This window comes from Tyto alba, unplaced genomic scaffold (genome assembly GCF_018691265.1).
Source record: "Tyto alba isolate M040663 unplaced genomic scaffold, T.alba_DEE_v4.0 Super-Scaffold_38, whole genome shotgun sequence".
In the NCBI taxonomy this organism is placed as follows: Eukaryota; Metazoa; Chordata; class Aves; order Strigiformes; family Tytonidae; genus Tyto; species Tyto alba.
Window position 1 is genome coordinate 11,722,392 of NW_024881313.1, and position 16,768 is coordinate 11,739,159.

The following is a 16,768-nucleotide window of genomic DNA, read 5'->3' on the forward strand; positions in this document are numbered from 1 at the left end:
ATCAAATTAAACTAGGTTTAAGCATGTTCTTCTAGAATCAAGGCAGAGAAGACAAGTAATTTTAATAAAAAAATCTATTTACCTTGTTTATATAGAAGAACAGAATCTAATTTATTTGTGTGCCCATCTGGACTAGATTGCTCATTTTAAGTTAATTTAACAAATGATCGACTGCTACTGGCCTTTTCTTTCCCAGGAGAAGAGGTTGACAGACAGCTGTGTAGAGATGCTATCTACCCAATCCCAGTTGTCTGCGAAGCTCCGTGCCCAAAGGACTGTGTGCTCAGCATGTGGTCTGCATGGTCCTCCTGCTCACACACCTGCTCCGGCAAAACCACAGAAGGGAAGCAGATGCGTGCCCGCTCCATTCTGGCGTATGCAGGTGAAGGTAAGGTCGCATACTCTTGCAGACTGTTGTTTGATTGTGAATTCTCAACTGTCTTTGTAATGTCAAAGTAATTTCTTGAAATTTGACAGAAACAAATTATTAGATGCTGTTGTGGTTTTCTGAATATAGAAGAAAATATTTAAATGCGTATCCTACATTTGCTTATGGTACCTAAAGCTGTTTTAAAGATGAGATTTTATTTTGCTAATTTCAGTTAATGTTGCTAATTTTTATTATTCTGCATATTGTTACTATTTTGATTTCAAATATTTGATTTTCTTGGGTTTTTTTTTATTAAAATTAAACAAGGCAAATGATTTATCCTATGCAGACCTCCATGAAAGATATTTATAGAGGATTGTTAATAACCCTAATTTAGGTCCAAGTTGGAAGGATAGACATATGAATACTGAAAAGATGAGATTTTTAATGGATTAAAATTCTAACAAATGGTTTTTGTAGCTTCTTAGCTCAAATTGGTAACTAATGTTAACCCATTAACATTTTTATTCATAGTAAGACTTTGATTTTATCCTGCAAATCCTCACTCATGTGAATGGTTTCCATTCAAACAAATGGTCCTTGTGCAACGTCTGCAGCAAATGTAAAGAGAAGGCATAGCTGGAATATAAAGAAAAAAAAGGTTTTAGATACAGGTTCATGTCTATTCTTTGATGATTTTCCATGCTTCCTATAACTGGTTTGGTTTTGCTCTTAAGTATTTGGACGGGGGAGAACTGGGTGGGGCGGTAATAGAACAAATGTATTCTATATGTAACATGGTTCTAAACTGGCCACATCAGGTGTGCCAGGGCCCAACTAGTAAAATGCCTTGGCTAACACTGGGATCAAGGAGATATAGCCACTGAAGAGTTCTTGGAAAATGTTTACTCACTTGTATTACTGACAGTAAAGTTAATTGCCTTCACCATAAAAGGATTAAGTGCCTGTTTTAGTTCCTCTTTAAACTTGTTAAGCGTTTTATTACTTCAGGTTAAGATGAAATTTAGCTGAAAAGTGAAAGCTGTAAGGTATGGAAGTAGTGAAACAGAATATCTGTTTTGAGAAATAGGAAGAGAAAGGAGCAGGCTTCATTGTATACCAAAACACTTCTCTGTTTGCAAACGCAGTTAACTTCATTGCTAAAACTACACTGGGTATTTGGCAGAATTTGGCTAATTGTGAAAAAAAATAAAATGTAGCAGAGCAGGCACTTTCAACCTTTTCCCTAAAAGGGACCTTTGCTATAAGTGTTACACTCATTTTAGTAGGTGATTCAAATAATGAATTACTTAGATGGATCTATGTAACAAAGTAGAAATGCTCTTGAAATAGGAAACAAAATAGGGTTTATGTTGTCCCTTTTTCTATAGCGTGTCAAATGAACTCATTTTAAAGGAAACGCAGAGCCACATTTTCATATGACGATTCATATAAACTTATATTCATGTACTTCTTGATTTTCCATGTAAGTCAACTTCATAGATTTTTGATATGCTTAGGCAGTTTTACTGTAGACAGAAATTTAACATCCTGACAAGCACGCCACAGAAGTGAAAACCTAAATTACTCCATAAAATTATTTCACTTTTTTGTGCTTCTTTTTAAATAGTACTCATTTGATTCTAACTTTGACACTTAACACAACTTAAGATAATTTACAAGGCTGCAGATGCACCAAAGCAGTTAAGCACAGCCTGGATTTTAAGTATGTGAATTTTATTTATGTCTGTTGTGCAATGATCAGAATCAGCACTGAGTGATCACAAGGATTAACAGGTCTCAAACCACACAGGCAGTAGTGAAGAGATCCCTAAACTACTGCTGAGAAAGCTAGCTCATTACTTGGGTGTTGTAGTGCTTCAGATTTGCTCAGACCTTGGCCTCTGTACCACTATTCTTAGGTTATTCTATGCTTTTTTTAAGGACACAAGTCTACCTAGTTATAGCAATTCACTCACATCTTGGTCAGGTATCTTCAAAACCATGCTCCTTTGCACTGTATACAAACTCTGGAGAATAAAAATAAATAAACAAATAAAAGAACCTCACAAGGTTTGCACGGGCCCACCTCTGAATCTTGTAAAGATCCCTCTGGATGACATCCCTTCCCTACAGCATGTCGACCGCATCATGCAGCTTGGTGTTATCAGCAAGCTTGCTGAGGGTGCACTCAGTGCCACTGTCCATGTTGCCAACAAAGATGATAAACAGCGCTGGTCCCGACACCGACCCCTGAGGAACACCACTTGTCACTGGTCTCCACTTGGACATCGAGCCATTGATTGTAACCCTTTGAGTTTGATCATCCAGCCAATTCCTTATCCACTGAGTGGTCAGTCCATCAGATCCATGTCTCTGCTGTTTAGGGACAAAGTTGTCATGCAGGACAGTGTCAAATGCTTTGCACAATCCAAGTAGATGACAGCAGTTGCTCTTCCCTTATCCACTAACACTGTATGTCCATCATAGAAGGCCACCAAATTTGTCAGGCATGATTTGCCCTTAGTGGAGCCATGTTAGCTGTCACCATTCACCTCTTTATTTTCCATGTGCCCTAGCTTAGTTTTCAGGTGGATCTGCTCTACGATGTTGCTGGGTACAGTGGTGAGACTGACTGGCCTGTAATTCCCCATGTCTTCCTTTTTTCCCTTTTTAAAAATGGGGGTTATGTTTTCCCTTTTCCAGTCAGTGGGAACTTCTCTGGACTGCCATAACTTCTCAAATGTGATGGATAGAGGCTTAGCCACTTCACCTGCCAGTTCCCTTAGCACCTGCGGATACATCTCATCAAGTCCCATGGACTTGTGCACCTTCAGGTTCCTTAGGTGATCTCAAACATGATCTTCTCCTACAGTGGGTGGTTCTTCATTCTCCCAGTCCCCACCTTTGCCTTCTGCATCTCGGGTGGTGTGGCTGGAGCCCTTGATGGTGAAGACTGAGGCAAAAAAGTCAGTGAGTACCTCAGCTTTCTCCATATCCCAGAATATATGTTCCTATACATATTAATGTATCTGAACATCTGTATTCTGCTGATATAAAAAGGAAGCTCCACATAAATCTTTTTTGGGAAACATGCAGTTCTCAGTTGCATTCAGAGCTTATAAAAGTGTACATTGCTGTTGAAAACTCTGTAAAAGTAATTTGTAACTAAAAATCCCAATTCTAATAAATGTAGGACCAATAATTCTATTTACACATTAAAACTGAGTTCTGAAAATACCTATCAGTTCTGTTCAGGTGAACAGTCCCACAGGTGTTCCCTTTTGGATTTTTGAACCTTTGCCTGAACTGTTGATATGAGAGACAAACCAGGTTATATAATCAATTTCATAGTAATACCTGTACAATATTGCCATGATATTCGAGAGTTTTTATTCAGGACACAATAGGACAAATATATTATACATAGATATTTGCAATTCCAATGGTATCAGGATTGGACATTCATTAATGAAAGAACGTACAAGTCTGTTGCCAGTCTATGAACAAAGCTAAACTTGGCTTCTAAGATGATATAAGGATTCCAAGTTTACCACTGTGAGTCCTTGATCACACACATCCTCATGCTAGTCATGGAGAATTCAGTCTACAAGCCTGGGAAGATCAAAGCATTGCAGGCATTACCTACAGAAGGAATATTGCAATCCCTCGAAGTATCTAAAGTGCTTAATTCTGGTTCATTGGGATACTAAAACATGAACAGCCCATTGAAATTTTTAAAGGGTCTATAAATGCATAGGAAATGAATTCTTTTATCTGGATCTCAGATGGCTTTGGATTCTTTTATCTGGATCTCAGATGGATTCTTATCAAAGTATTGCCTGCAATTGTTCAGTTTCTCTCCTCTTTGAAATAAAAAATACTATATTCTGTCATTTTGCTTGTTAATGTTGGCAGACGACTGGCCGTGATAGAGCTATGTCATTTCACAATTAAGAGCTTTTCTTCTTACTTCCCAGCTATCTGTGCTGCTGAATTGGTTTGAAGAAACCCTCAAGTTAGCATAACTGGCCAACAGGAAACAGACTCTGTAGAATAGATTTTCTTGGGTGACTTGGAATAATTCAGTAACATTATAATAATTCTTTACTGACAAGAATAGTTTAACGGGAAAAATTGAAGCAATATGTAAATTACAGTAGTGACAAAGTTTTCTAATGAGCTGTGGGCTACAACTGCCCCTCCAGCACCACACTGACTTCTGCTTGAACCAGGAGCTGACCTCAGCCACGTGTCCTCTCATCAACATTTCCTCATGCAAGACAACACCTCTTCCGTGTGGTCAAACCATACGCTAGAGCCTGAAGCATGGTCTGGTTATGCACGTCTGGGATGGGCTTATTTATTTGCAGTCAGTGGAAAGAGAGAGAGAGAGAGGAGTCTCTTTCTTCAAGTTAAAGATTTTCTGTGGTTTGTGAGATGACTCCATGTGGAAACTGGTGTCACAGTAATGATTTTTGATATCTTTTCTGAGATCACTGTCCTCAGCTTGAAGGTTTGAAAGGTGAAGTGATTTATAAATTTGCCTGTCTGTGAGCCTGCTTGTAGTGGTAGCTCATTTGTGTCACTGTCAAATACATCTTCATGGTACAGTGAGAAACTTCAGAAAGTCACTGTCTCAAAATATAAAATGACAGCAAAGGACATAATGATGTTACCTGATGCATCATATGGTTGTTCTACATAAGTCTAGTGAAGGCATTGTGTACAGCTCAGCTTATCTCTGTTGAATGTAGGTTTGCCTTTTTTTGTTTTATTTTCTATTGAATATTTTCATTAATTTTTTGAGTCTACTTTACATGGGCCATGACCTGAGAATAAAAGGTACTAAATGAGTCTTAATTTTTAAGTAAATAATAGATATGCAGATTGATTCTGTATTGATTATACACTGCATTGATTGACATTGTGAAGTCACTGTCATACAGCATAACACTAATGTTGTGGATACATTCCAAGTTTTATCAGTAGTAAATGACTGACACTGGTTTTGGAAAAGTAAAGATTAAAAGAATAAAACCTCAAATCACATTCAAATAAGAAAATAATCTGATTAAAAAGCTTAATTTTATAAGGTGAGAGTGAAGGACGATTTTGTTTGAAATATTCTCTTAGGGTAGGGACACATATGTGTGGCAATGTCTTACTATGGCTATTGTATGTTCATAGGTTAGCAAAGTATAATGTCAGAAGGACTATTTAGTGTGACCTCATATATCACAGACTATTAAACATTACTGAGTTAGACAGTATAGGATGTCAGTTGTGCATCTCATCAGGTATTCTGTTTGACAGAGGCCAATAGCTCATACTTCTCATATATCTGCAAGATTGATTTGCTGAACATGTAAGGAATAACTGGATCAAAGGGGTTTCTTCTCAACTCTAGGCAAATTACGGTTGATATGCTTTAAAATTTTATTCCTTATAAAATTCCAGTGCACTTGACTTCATAGGTGCAAAAGAGGAGTTATACTTAGGGCTTTTTAATATGTTCACTCTTCTTACACTTATTGAGTTTGTTTGGTTTAAATTTTTGTATTTTCCTGGCTTGAAATAACAGTGCTTGGTAATTACATTTGAAAGCATAGAACTGAGTAATTGTTTTCCCAGCAAATTACTTATTCACCAAAGGATCAGTTTTAGAGAAGACAGAGATTTTATGAGTTTTAACTGATTTCAGCTGAAACAGGAATAAAAAACACACTTAGTTTTGGAACTGGGGAACCTGAATTTTCAGGCTAGTCTTTGCAAAGTGACGTGGCACCTGTGTATGAAGGCGAGCCATGAGAGAGGATGTTACTGTGCTTCCCCTTTTGTTCAGGACCCCCTCAGTTCAGATTCCTGCCTGTAGTGTGGGGTCTGGGATTCCGATTCTATCCAAGAAAGGAATTGAGGACAGGACCCCTCATCTCCCATCAGTGCACCCTAACTTCCATCCTGCTGTGCAATATAGGACAAGTCTGCTTGGTTTGTATAACTGATATACACCAGAAGTGCGAATGTTTGAAGACCTGGAACAGGAGATCTGCATCAACAGGGCAGTCTCTGTTCTTATGTTAGCAGTCTGCATGTACTGACCATGTCTGCCTTTGAGAAGTGCAACTGCCTCAAGGAATGCCTACCTCATTCCTACAGCAAAGTAACAACTCACTCTAGATTACAAGAGGCACTTCAATTGCATCTGTTTTCTCAAAATTTAAGATTATTTCAGCTGTTTTGAAATGCATTTATGAAATTACATGCATTTCTAAAATGAGTGATATCAAAATGATTAATTAAAATTATCCTAAATACTTGAGAAAATGTTAAGCGTTCTGAAATTTGGAGGTTATCCAGACAGTGTCACAAAAAAGACTTATAAAATCCAATCCTTGAATATCCTAGAGCAGGTTGTCTTACCCATTACCAGCTCCAAACCAGGCAGAAAAGCAATCTAATTGTATGACAATTCCATTAAAACATTCAACAAAACTACCCTCATATCTCTGCTATTTTATGAGGAATATACAAGTCCCTCTGTAAAGCTAGCCTTTCATTTCTAAGTGTGCTTTGCTTAAGTATCCAAAACCACAAAGAAATGCTTCAGCTCCAAGTGTTTGTTGTACCTTGAAATTATTATTTTTAGTGCTGCCAAGAAGTTATTTACAGTCATCTGATCATACACTATATAAAAAGTATTTAGTATTTTGTATCCCATTTCCATGTATTCTGATAAAAGTAAAAGTCTGTTTTATTTTTTCTGTGATACTCATTAATTTTTATATTCCTGTCAAACCTGTCCTCATTCGGTGAAATGCTCTTAACGTTGAGCAGTCCTGATCTTGTTACCCCTATGCAGATGTTGTTAAGGGCATCTCTAACTGCTGGATTTCCAACTCTTCCTGCTTTTTCTGTACTTATTTTAATTTGAGGGAGCACAAGGGAATGATGTTTTCCTGGAGAGAATAGCATAGTGATTTATAAATAAGTAGTATAATTTTTATTATTATAAAGATTTGTTACTTGTGATACTTGTTTTATATTTCAGTAATATTATTTCCACATTTTGTTAATTCTTTACATTTTTTTTTAACTACTGGTTTAATCTGAACAGAACTGGATTCCCACTGAGCTGAAGACATTCGTGCCCCAAAGTTTTTCATTTACAAGCCAATGTCACTCTCATTTTTGCCCTGAATATACATTTTTGTAAAGCTGTCAAAATGGAATCTAAGTTGTCACTTTATTCTCAGATGCCTTAGGAACTGGTGGCGATGGCATCCATTGCTGGGGAAACATTTCTTCCCACAGAAACAAGCTTTAATTTATGAATTTGCTTAAATATTTCCCTTGTGTTTCTTCTTGAGCTAAAATCAGATGGAAATAATTAATTTACTAACCTTTCTTATTTATTCTAAATTCTCCCTTTTTTAACCCTTGTACTGGGGGAGCATGTCTAGACTCTTCATGTGGTTCAATTTTCTCTCCCATGCCAAATAACTTGTGGATTTACTATATTTGATTTATTTTTTTTCATTTCCAAATACACTCACTTTCCTAATTTCATTGATTATAGTCTTATCTGCTGGTGTTAGCTGTAAGATTTTTTATTTCTTGAGGGAAACTGCATGAATAACTTTTTGAAACATTACATAACCATAATTTTGTTTTACCATTTTTTTTTTATTTCATTTTTAGGAGAATGCGTATGACATTTTCTCTTGATGCTTTGCATGTTGACATAGATTTTAAGCAATTCTGGTAGACTTGACTTGCATCCATTCAGAGCCAAAAAATAATTTAATTTAAGTAATTGTTTAATTACAGTCACATGTTTTTAGCTTTTCCTAATCCCCTTTTGTAAAATTTAAGATTAGCTGGTCTTTGACACGACTTCTCAGCTAATATGATTTTTAATGTTGCTTGGTTGCATCAGTATTTTTAGCCTAAAGTCAGAAGTTTAAAATATCTCTATAGAAATAATTTGAGAATTTGGATTTTGTCCTGTTGTTTCTTTGGAATGGCCCTTTCCTCATATTTGCTGAAGATATAGTCATACCACAAAAACAACTTGAGTATAAAGTATTTTCCTGCTTGTGACACTTGACTCACTTCTGTTGGAGTACTTGAAATATCCGTTGTTTCTTTGATTACTTTTAGTTGTTTGATTTCTCTCAATAATGAGTGTTTCAAACTCCTCCCTCTTGCATGTCTGTGGAGCAGAAAGTCAACCTAAATTTCAGTGTTGGAATATAAAGGCTAATATGCTTTCTGACATGCGCTTGCTGTAAGCATACATTTTTCTTTTAAGAGAAGCTTTTTATGGCTCATATACAGTAACTAATAAAAAACTCTTCTTTCAATTATCTTTCTTACTGTTCTTGTCTTTTAGGAAAGACTAAAATGTTGTTTAAATTTTCACTGGCTCCGTCACTTGGAGATAGGAGTCCTATTGTTGTTGTGTAAGCCATGAATGTTCTAAGTCTAGATTCTGTATGTCTAGTAACACCAGAGATCTAGCAGACATGCTGTCTACTCACAGGGTGAGATGTCTAGTAACCTATGATCAAGTCTGGTAGGAAAGACACCTTCTTTACTCAGGGAGGATTCAGAGGCCGGTTTTGAAGTGCTTGAATATAAGAAACTGAATGTACTGTCTGAAACGACACAACAAAGATAGTATTATCTGAGCTTTTCTTCACAATTATTGACACATGAATGCATTTTAATCTTAACCTGCAACAACCTTTGTTATTTCAATCTGGACCTGAAATTGCCAGCTGTGCCATCCTCTTTGGTAATTACGTAACATGGATAAATACCCACTGGGAGTTAGGACAAGAGCTCCAAAAATCTTTTTAATTGATCCATGAATTAGACATAAACAATGGTCTCTATACATGCATAACTAGAGTATTTAACCATTTTTTCTGCCTAGATCCTTCATACATTCTTATGTGATCTCTTATAGTCTCTTTGAGAGAACCCCAAAGTAAAAGGGCTGTAGGTTAGTCCAAGCACATTAGTGTGTTATAGAAATTACGATTATTTTGGCATTCTTATTGTACACATTTACATTTACTGTCCATGTACAGTCAGTTCTGTGTAGTCTGTTGACTGAAGTTTGCTGAAGTCAACACTGGGCATATGAAGAGGAGGAAAAGGGAACAGCGTTTCTGTCATGTAATCAAGATGATAATAGGTAACTAATAAGACTTCAATGCGGGTTTGTTTGGGTTTTTGTTTTTTAATAAAACACCTTATTTCCTTGCACAGCATGAACCATTGCCCTGTTTTATTGTTCCAGGAGGAATACAGTGCCCAAATAGTAGTGCTCTACAGGAAACGCGCAGCTGTAACGAACACTCTTGCACTGTGTATCATTGGCAGACCGGCCCATGGGGACAGTGCATAGAGGATACGTCTGTCTCTGCTTTCAACTCTTCTGCCAGCTGGAACGGGGAGGCTACCTGTTCCGTGGGGATGCAGACAAGAAAGGTCATCTGTGTGAGAGTCAACGTCGGACAAGTGGGCCCAAAAAAGTAAAGATCTTAAAAAATATCTTCATGCTGTAATTATCTTCAGATTTTGCTGCTTTAAATTTATATCACCAATGACTGCATGCAAAGACAAAAAGACCCTGTTCTTTGTGTTCTCATGAGGGAACAATTAATCTTTTAAAAATACAAAACTGAAGGTACAGGAGGACTATATAATACCTTTCTCATTATCAATTTTTACGGGAGATATTTATAGTGGTGATTCTGCTGACAGCTGACTGACTACTAAATCCAGCTGGCTCCTTGCCATCACCAGTTTGAGTCAAGATGTAAGTCTTGGGGTATGAGTGTGGTGTGCAGTGCAGCACATTCCAAGACCCTTGTGGTACCTCCAAGCAAGCAGTGCACTGTGCGGAATAGTGCAGTTCCAGACAAAAATACTGATTTGGATCTAAATACAGTACAATCCATGTAAGTGCATCTTCTCAGAAGCAGACCAAGGAGGTGAAGCGTAGTGCAGCTATGACAGGGTATTAGTTTGAAACATCAGTCTGAATATTAGTTTGACAACCTTTTTGAGGTTTTTTCCCATATATGTGGGGTTTTCTTAAGAGATCCCTTTGGCCCAAGGATTTAATTTTACAGATTAATATATAACCAGGGTTAAATAAAGATTAGGTGCTAGTAAAATACATTTTATAATATCTTCATGCAGTTTGATAGTCTGTAAATATATCCCACTAAGGACAGTTTCGAAGCTCGAAATGCTGGTAGCAGAGGTCATTTAGAAAGTTCATAAGGCAGCTATTCTTGTGCTAAATATTTGTACAGCGCCTGCCATTTGTTTCTTTATTCAGCAGTAGACTTATTCCTAATTTACTTAAATGGAAATATGGGGAATAATACCAGCGCATTCAGTAATCTAAATTGTTGTATATCTGCATTATGTTGCTGTTCAATTCAGTCATGATACCATTAAATATTTTATTTGGTACTCATTTTACATTTAAAAAAAACCTATAATAATTTATCTTCCTTTTTAAATCTACCATTAATATCTCTGGCTTTGATTTGACCTTAAATTTTTGGGGAGGAGGGCTGTTTTATTGTGTCATAAATGAATCCTGAAATGAGAAAAAAGTCTTGGTTGATCCTTCAAATTATCACATTAAAATCACTGAATCATTTTTAAAGACCCAGACATTTAACATGAAAATGTAAATAGGAACCTTGTTTTAAACTCCCCCTAATAAAAAGGATTACTGTGGTACAATACAATCAATATTATTGGCCTTATCTTCCTCACAAGTTACAGACTTCAGCTTGTATCTTTTCTGTTTAATTTGACCTTGAGTAAGGACTGCAAAAAATCAATACTTTGCTTTAAGCCACATATATTAAACACAAACAATATAAAAGATAGAAATGGTGTTCTAATTGAACTAATTGCTTGCCCAAGGATCTGAAGAGGAATTGTAATGTTCAGTGCTGCTGAAAGATTAAGTTCTCAGTGAAACAGTGAATGTGTATAATTTATACTTTTTTGTGTGTTTATAATTTCTGTTGTTCTTTAAGGAAAAAGCCATTAGTAAGCCAGTGTTCAGTACTTTTAAGAAGCATTTTTAATCTTAACTTTAGAGAAAATTTATCAAAATATAGTCAATATATGTGAATGGTGGCAGATGTTTTTTTAAAGTGTACCTGACCATATATAATACAGCCACATATTTATAATCTGTTTTTATGAATCATATATAAACAAGTCACAATTTGACTTAACAATGTAGAGAGAGCTTATGGAGAGGTGATGAAGATTTATGTTGTTATAGCTATAATATTCCATGGTATGTCATTATAAGAGGGCAGCAAGATAGTTAGTGCTGGAGAGTTGACAGGAAAATGCAGAGGCAACCAATGGAAATCATGAAGTAGCAAATGTTATTGCTGAAGAATGTGTTCCTGTAAAGCTGCAACTCAACTTTTCTTCTCTTTTCTCCCGGCTTCTCCTGCTACACTGCACAGGCATCGTTTTCCACTGAGAATGGAGATCACATTTTCTCAGTAGTTTATCATTAGACTTGCCTGTGCTCCCTTCAGCCTGGCAAGAAAGATGCCTCGCACAAGCCAAGCTTCCCCAGCTGATCCAATCCAAGTTTTAAAATGGTCTCTCGTCTCTCTGGTCCCAGACGCCCAGCAGCCACAAGAGGAAAAGCTAGTCAGAGTAATGTTTTTCTGTAATGAGCCAAAAGCTCAGAAATATAAAAGAGATATTTTTCTTTATATATTTCTCTAACAGTCCACAGTCTGTACGCTTTTAGGGCAATAGTAATTTTGAAAGTACTTCAAAGATTTGCAGTACTTCTGCAGGAGTTATTGCATCATTCTGAAGACAAGTATTGCAGCATAGAGTGTTGTTTGTCCTTGATGAAAAAATAGGAACACAGAATGGGGAAAATTACCTGGGTTAACGAGTTCCATATGCGACAGTCCAATAATCCCTTTTATATGCTGATCAAGCCTCTTCCTAAAACAAGTGAGGTTTTCTGTCCCTTCTGACGCTGTTTTACAGTCTTATTGATCTGCCAGTTTCAAACACTTTTCTGGTTTCTGTCATAATCATGGCCAGCTCATACCTATTTTTTCCTGGGTTAGCAGTGTTATTTAGTTTAAATATGACTCCTTACAGGGTTTATGCTTCTGCTGTATTTATGAAGAGATAAAAATGTATTTTACTAAGCTAAACTAGATGGATTTTCTTCATGATCATTTGGAAGTATGAAAATAACACTCAGAAGGCAGAGTCTGGAATGGTGATTGAGGAATGATGATATTTTAAAGTTAAATCCCCAGATACAGAATGCACTGATTTTGGCTTGCTTTCACCAGATATATTTAAATGCTAATAGTTTTTATTTGTGTGCTCCATCCTGGTGAATTCTGGTCAACTAGCACTCCCTTCACGTGCCTGCAGGCATTCAGCACCTCGTAATTCACCACTTACTGCAGAATTATTGTTTATTTGTTAATGCTTCTTTTTCATTTTTTTTCAGATGCCCTGAGAGCCTCCGCCCAGAAACTGTGAGGCCTTGTCTGCTTCCCTGTAGGAAGGACTGTATTGTGACTCCGTTCAGTGACTGGACATTGTGTCCTTCTTCGTGCCAAGAAGGTAATTTTATCCATTGTGTGCTAGTAGACAAATTTTAAGAAAAAAAGTCAGACTAGCAGTCACTTTTGGCATAATGCTTATACACATCTGACAGAGGACGTGGAATAGCTGGTACAGCAGCTGCAGGGAGGGCATAGATTTTTTTGCTGAAAATAATAGTTATTTCTATGCATTTTCTATATGTATGTTTGGATTTTTTTCCCATTTTGCCTACTTTTATGTTCCAAATTCCCATTTGCATATTCCACTGGTACAGAGATAACTAGTCACGGAGTAGATGCATATCTCTTAGTCTAACACCAAAACAGATACTTGTGCAATTGTAGCATTTGAAATGTAGCATTATAAAATGGTCAGATTTGGTCTTTAAAAATACATATGCTTCTTGCCAATTGCAGCTTTATATACCAGCAGTTAGGTAGGTAAATAGATAGGTACGCATGTGTATATAATTTTGTCTGGTTTCCTCTACTGCAAGGAAAATCAAAGAAAAGTTAATAAAAATCAGCAGGCTTTAAGTTGATGTTAATGGTCTGATATAAACATACATTCTAAGACCATTTTAATACACTTGGCAAAGCTCTTACAAACAATGCAGGTCTCCCTTGAATTTTTAGTACATTGAAATCATACATGAATTTAAAGTGATGACCAGCTTAATGACCACATTATTATGTCTTATCTCTTTTAAGCTTAACAGGAGGTGTTTTTCTAATATGTACTATTACAGATGGACTGTAATACCCTGTGTTCCCCAGGGTGCTAATCCCTGTGTGGGACGTGGTGATTACTCACAGCTACCATATTATCAGAATGTAAGATATTGTTATATCAAATATACACACTTCAAATGTCGTGGCCAACTCTTTATAAAGGACACAAGCATAAAGGCATTTCTGCAGTAATTCTTATTAGTGCTTAGTGCATTCTAACAAAAGAAAGAGGTTAGGGAGATTAAATTTGTAACCTTTGAAAAAGAACAGAGAATTAAGACCATTGAATCTGAATCTATGAAGTAGTTACTCATTATTAAATACCGTGTTACTTTACAGCACTATTGATAGTTTTTTCTGAAATATTTTCATTAGGTCAGATCATCTTGGACAAAATACCATTCTTTTCTGTTCTCATTTCTGTGAGTTTTAAGAAAATTCTTGAAGCACTGAGCATATCTTCATGAATATTTACTACAAACTAGCATGCAGGCTTCTATAAAACAGTATATTTGTGAACCAATACAGGTATTTTGTCTATTCAGCGAGTCAAACTCCTTTTATACTACAGAAACAGTTTTTATTTCATGGGGTTTACCCATTTGTGTCAGCAAGCTGGTCAGCAGCTTTTCTGGGCTGCATGTCTGTCATGGCCCTTGTGCCAGCTCCTGGCATCTCCTGGAGCTGATTGACTGGGGAGCAGAGGGTTTCCTCTGCATTGAGAAGCAGCCAGGTGGTGGAGAGCCACCGCCGGGATTCTCCTACCACTTGCTCCTAATTACAATTGCTTGGCTGTGGTCCAGCACGCTTCTGTATTCAGACAAGCTGCAGCTGCTGTAATAACCCACCCAAAGCTGGTATCAACCCCATCAGCCAAATGACTGTGCTATAGCTCTCTGAGGGGGAAAAAAAAAAAAAAAAAAAAAAAAAAATCCAAGAATTTTACCTGATAATATTTAGGTATTGCTGTGGAACTCCTATAGATTTCTGTCTTTTCTCTGAGTTTTTTGCCTGATGAACTGATATCTGAATATGACTGAGATAAAAATTCCTACAGGAATTATTTACTGTTTATCATTAATAGTGAATTACTATAATAATTAAGAACTGTAAACTGTAAATTAATTCCAGAGTAGAATTTCTGTTTCTGGTTTTACACGCAAACGACCAGGACAAAGTTACACTTTGAAACTGTAAAGTGCAACAGCAAACTGAGCTGGTTTAATTTTTGTTCATTTGAGCTGTTTATTCATTTCAGCTGTATATTTATTTGTTCGTTATTGCTGTTATTGCTTTCTGTTTAGTTCTGCTTCCTGGCCTTTAGCTGAGATTAAAGTGTTTTATCTATTAGACTTAATTTTCTCCTTATAGACAAAACAGCATGTGTCAATATTATAGCGATTGGTTCCAATACTTGTTACGTTAAATCATATTTTTCCCCAAATTACTGTCATCCCTGTGTAGTAGCAGGAGAAACAAGCTCTTCTCCTCTTCGCAGGGGGTGTCACGGTAAGGAAGCAGTCCCGTCACCGCGTCATCATCCAGCTCCCCGCCAACAGCGGTCGGGAGTGCCCGGACTCTTTGTTTGAGGAAAAGGAATGCGAAGCTTCTCCCACCTGCTATAGCTACAGGTAGTGTTAATCAACCAGAGACAGCTCAGATATGATTTTTCAATCTGTACTACCTCTAAAGCTTGCTGAATTCCACTTCTAACGGGAGGTGTTTTTCTAATATGTACTGCATAGAAAAATAGGATACACAGCTAAATCAAAGTTTCAGAAGATATGTAGACTCAGTTTGGCCCATAGTGAATCACTGGTTCATTTTGTTCCAGTTCCTTTGCAGGAACATTGCAACAGCTAAGAATTACTTTCCAGGATAAATCTTTCTTAGCAACTATTTTGACATTCTCTATGACTAAAAATATCTTCCTTTCTAAATTATCCAAAGCACTGAAATGCAGACTCATCTGTTTAGGAGAGCTGAGTTGTGATGCCACACACTGTATCCTCCATCCTTCCATCCCTGTCAGCCCTGAGGCATGCTACAGCTGGTTATGTCTCCTAATATACAAAATTGTCTCTGCTGACCTGATCTTCACCAGAAAACGCTGAGGACTGTTCCAGCAGGTGGGGATCTCCACCGTAACTGCTTAAGAAAATTTTCAGGCAGCTTTATAGTATCCACCCGAGTGGCATGGGAAGGTCTAGATGTACAAGATCTAGCTGTTGATACAAAGTTTAGAAAATTCTGATGAAGTTGGTTGGTTTTACCTGACAAAATAGAAAATAGAAAAAATAATAAATATCAAACATACTTATTGGAAGCCAATGTTCTGTTTCTCCACCTGCTAATTCCCATGAAACTACTCTCTGTTGCAGAGGTACAAGTAGAATTTAAGCTTATTTTAGCAAAACCAAATTGAGATTAAAGAAATGTGTTGCTTTCATCCTCTGGTAAGTATTATCATTGCAGATTCATTAGGAGAGCACACTGTATGTAACTGAGAGAAATGAAAGAATGTAAAAGAGCATTGGGAAGCTACCAAAATCAGTACTTCAAACATCAGAGAAATATAGCTCGAGAACTTTTTCTGGTCAATACCAGAATCAGAGTTTTATCTTTTAAAATGCTGACTGCTCCTCAACTCTTCAGGATCTTCAGTAGCAAATTTTACCTGAGCTAGTGTGTGATAATGTGCTGAGCAGAAGAAAGAAGAGTTGCTAGGGAGTGGTAGATGAGGTCATTTCCACTTCATGACACAAACTAATACTAAACACATTTTACGTGTATTTCCTTTAGCATCTTTCTGACCTATGAACATGCTGTGACAGATGGGCTCACACACTCAACTTGGCTCATGCCTTAATTCAGCTACTGGCCCACAGAGGCAGGTTGCAGTGAAACTTGAGGTGCAAAACCATTGAGATAATTTTAAACATGAGAGCAGCTGATGGTCTGAGCTGTGGATGTAGCATATTTTTCCCCACACTGAGTAATTCTGACAGCCGTGGAT

The 16,768-nt window shown here is 36.9% G+C and overlaps 1 protein-coding gene across 4 annotated transcripts in view; it reads left to right on the top strand.

Moving 5' to 3' along the window:
• THSD7A (thrombospondin type 1 domain containing 7A) overlaps positions 1-16,768 on the top strand; it is a 290,606-nt gene that overhangs the window by 206,755 nt on the left and 67,083 nt on the right. For all 4 annotated transcript variants that reach the window (XM_032991409.2, XM_042801868.1, XM_032991407.2 and 1 more), the window contains exons 9-12: positions 197-388; positions 9,681-9,915; positions 12,924-13,039; positions 15,251-15,383. In XM_032991409.2, coding sequence (XP_032847300.2) covers positions 197-388; positions 9,681-9,915; positions 12,924-13,039; positions 15,251-15,383 — 676 coding nt within the window. The remainder of the gene's footprint in view (positions 1-196; positions 389-9,680; positions 9,916-12,923; positions 13,040-15,250; positions 15,384-16,768) is intronic.